Raw genomic sequence first — 3076 nt, 5'->3', positions numbered from 1 at the left:
ATGCTCTATCTTGATCACACAAAGTATTTAACCATGCACAACCCCGATGACAAGCCAAGCAATTGTTTCATACTTTAGTAATCTCAAACCTTTTTCAACTTTCACGCAATACATGAGCGTAAGCCATGGACATAGCACTACATGTGGAATAGAATGGTGGTTGTGGAGAAGACAAAAAGAGAGAAGATAGTCTCACATCAACTAGGCATATCAACGAGCTATGAAGATGCCCGTTTATAGATATCAATGTGAGTGAGTAGGGATTGCCATGCAACGGATGTACTAGAGCTATAAATGTATGAAAGCTCAACAAAAGAAACTAAGTGGGTGTGCATCCAACTTGCTTGCTCACGAAGACCTAGGGCATTTTGAGGAACCCATCATTGGAATATACTCCCTCCGTTCCTAAATATAAGCCTTTTTAGACATTTCAAATAGAATACAACATATGGATGTATACAGACATATTTTAAAATGTAGATTTATTCATTTTGCTCCGTATGTAGTCACTTGGTGCAATCTCTAGAAAGACTTATATTTAGGAACGGAGGGAGTACAAGCCAAGTTCTATAATGAAAAATTCTCACTAGTATATGAAAGTGACAACATAGGAGACTCTCTATTATGAAGATCATAGTGCTGCTTTGAAGCACAAGTGTGGTAAAAAGGATAGTAGCATTGCCCCTTCTCTCTTTTCTCTCATTTTTCTTTCTTTCTTTCTTTTTTCCCTTTTTTTTTCCTTTTTTCCTTTTTTTCTCTTTCTTTTTTTCCTTTTTTCGTGGGCTTCTTTGGCCTCTTTTATTTTTGTAAAGTCCGAAGTCTCATACCGACTTGTGGGGAAATCATAGTCTTCATCATCCTTTCCTTACTTGGGACAATCCTCTAATAATGAAGATCATCACACTTTTATTGATTTACAACTCAAGAATTACAACAATACTTAGAGCAAAATATGACTCTATATGACCATTTTAAATCGGGCGGCAGAGCATCACTGATTGGGTGCTCGGATCCAACTATCATCTACTTTGACCATCCGAACCACATGTGACAACAAGACTCATCCGATCTCTTGTCCTCTACTCAATGTCATGAGATATTAAGATCCAATGTTATTTGTCCAGGTCTGCTACCATCTACTTATACTAATCAAAAGGCAAACCAATCCACTTACGCCCAGTCTGTCAGGACTAAACTTGTACTCCTAACAGTGGGGCTGTAATATTTCCACAAGCGTTCATCTGGGCCTTATCCTACGCCATCTCCAAAGATTTAAAAATGCAAGTGTGGTTCAGATGAAGGTAAGGATAATGAGATACTTGCTTGCAGGAAAAACTCCCATGCTCGCTTGATGATGATGATGTCTCGCTTGATACTCCCTTGTCCGCTGAGACGGCACTTTGTCGCCGCTGGCCACCAGCGGCATTCTGCTCAATGGCGGCCAAGGCATGCCTTGTGGCTGTCCAGGAAGCTCGAATCAGGCTGGACCTCAGAAGAAACAGAGCACGGTCGTGTGATGTCCTGGCTGAATCAGAGTACATTGCCTAAGGAAATAAAATGGGCAAAAGGAGGATCGTAAAATAAGCAAAAGTGCAGAACAGCATTCTTAATTAAATTTAACCCTAGCAGAATACTTGGTTATCCATTGTATAAAAACTCCACGTCCATGTGCAGCTCTGCTGCAATGGAGCATTCATTTGCGTAGTGATTTACTGAACCAATTTGAACTTAGTTCAAGCCGAGACTATTTTACAACATCTTATCTTATCCAGAAGAAAAATAACCTATACCAGTATAACAACTCCACGTCCATGCGCAGCTCTGGTACAATTGAGCATTCACTTGTTGTAGTGATTTACGAGGCCTCTGAAGTACTGAACAAACTCCAACTTACTTCATGCCGAGAAAAATTTACAGTACCTTATCCTATCCTGGAGGACACAATCTACACAGCAACAATTCCAAATCCCTTGGACAACCTGACACTACACTAAAACAAAACGTCCTGACTCTGAAGTCTCTATCCTAATCATGACAGAAATGACTTGGAAAAATGTATCAGTTCTCCCTAATACACGATAACTGATGTAGATAAAACTACTCTGTATAAAGTCTCTCATTAGCCTCTTGTTAGGTACTTGAATATATTTGGCAAACACAAATCTCAAAGCCAATTAACACATAGCCGACGTGTATTTCAGGATACAGAGCAGATAGGGTAAGCAAAAAATGTATCCCCATGTTCATCAATTTACTAGCAAAGAAACTAGAGCAGAAGGTTCAGAGCAGAGCACCTGCATGAAGGAGTCAGAAGGGAGGATTCCCGAAGTGAGATTCACCCCACGACGAAGGGGCCAATCTCCCCGGCCCGCATGCCGCGGGCGATCTCGTTGGCGACCAGCAGGCATGCCGACACCCACCCGGCGAGCACCGCCCACACCATGTACGCCGCCAGCCCCCACAGCATGGTCATCCTTCCCTTTCCTTGTTCTGCCTAGCCTTAGCGTTCCTTACTTTGCTGGCGTTGCCGTTGCAGTTGCAAAGGAGGCAGGCAATTCCACAAACACCTAGCCTGCAGTTTTGAAGAGACGAAATGAAGACCGGGAAACGAATCAAAGAGCGGATGAGCAAGTAAATCTCCCCTTCACCTTGGCGATGGACCCCCAACCAGCACGCAACTGACGCCGGAATCTTGAACGGAGCCACATCCCTTGGACGTAACGACTACTAGTATCCGACGAAGACCTTGAGGTGCTCAGAGTACTCGGCCTCGCCCTCGCTCTGCTCCCCCTCGGCGTCCCCCACGGCCACGGGCAGCAGGAGCCGCCTCCGCGGCGCCAGCAGTGCGGACACGGCGCGCAGCGGGCCGCATGCAAAGGAGGCGGCGGCGGCGGGCCTGGCGGGGGAGGAGCGGGATGAAGTGGTGCGAGAGCGCGGTGGAGAAGAGGGTGGCCGTGTAGGAACTGCAGCCATGTTGGATCTGGACGGAGGGGAGGGAGGGGCGGAGCTTGGGGGAGTATTGCGCGCGACCGATGCTCGCCGGAACCGGCCGGCGTGGGTGGTGGAGGCGGCGAGG

General features: G+C 45.9%; 1 protein-coding gene across 2 annotated transcripts; it reads right to left on the bottom strand.

Moving 5' to 3' along the window:
• Positions 1-842: 842 nt before the first annotated feature.
• Positions 843-2790, bottom strand: LOC123050549 (uncharacterized). Of its 2 annotated transcripts, XM_044473326.1 has the most exons (3): positions 2649-2790; positions 2295-2572; positions 843-1544 (listed from the first exon to the last, which is right to left on the bottom strand). In XM_044473326.1, the coding sequence occupies exon 2, from the start codon at positions 2471-2473 to the stop codon at positions 2336-2338; it is 138 nt and encodes a 45-aa protein (XP_044329261.1). In that variant the 5' UTR covers positions 2474-2572; positions 2649-2790; the 3' UTR covers positions 843-1544; positions 2295-2335. The 2 variants fall into 2 exon arrangements, with proteins under 2 accessions (XP_044329261.1, XP_044329260.1); XM_044473325.1 differs by lacking the exon at positions 843-1544 and having other exon boundaries at positions 1574-2572.
• Positions 2791-3076: the final 286 nt, after the last annotated feature.

This window comes from Triticum aestivum, chromosome 2D (genome assembly GCF_018294505.1).
Source record: "Triticum aestivum cultivar Chinese Spring chromosome 2D, IWGSC CS RefSeq v2.1, whole genome shotgun sequence".
NCBI classification, from domain to species: Eukaryota; Viridiplantae; Streptophyta; class Magnoliopsida; order Poales; family Poaceae; genus Triticum; species Triticum aestivum.
The sequence above is the reverse complement of the archived record's forward strand: the minus strand, read 5'-3'. Positions and strand labels throughout refer to the sequence as shown.

What these genes read in the sequence shown, in the direction of transcription:
- LOC123050549 (XM_044473326.1), bottom strand. Translation starts at nt 2,473, where the DNA reads ATGACCATGCTGTGGGGGCTGGCGGCGTACATGGTGTGGGCGGTGCTC.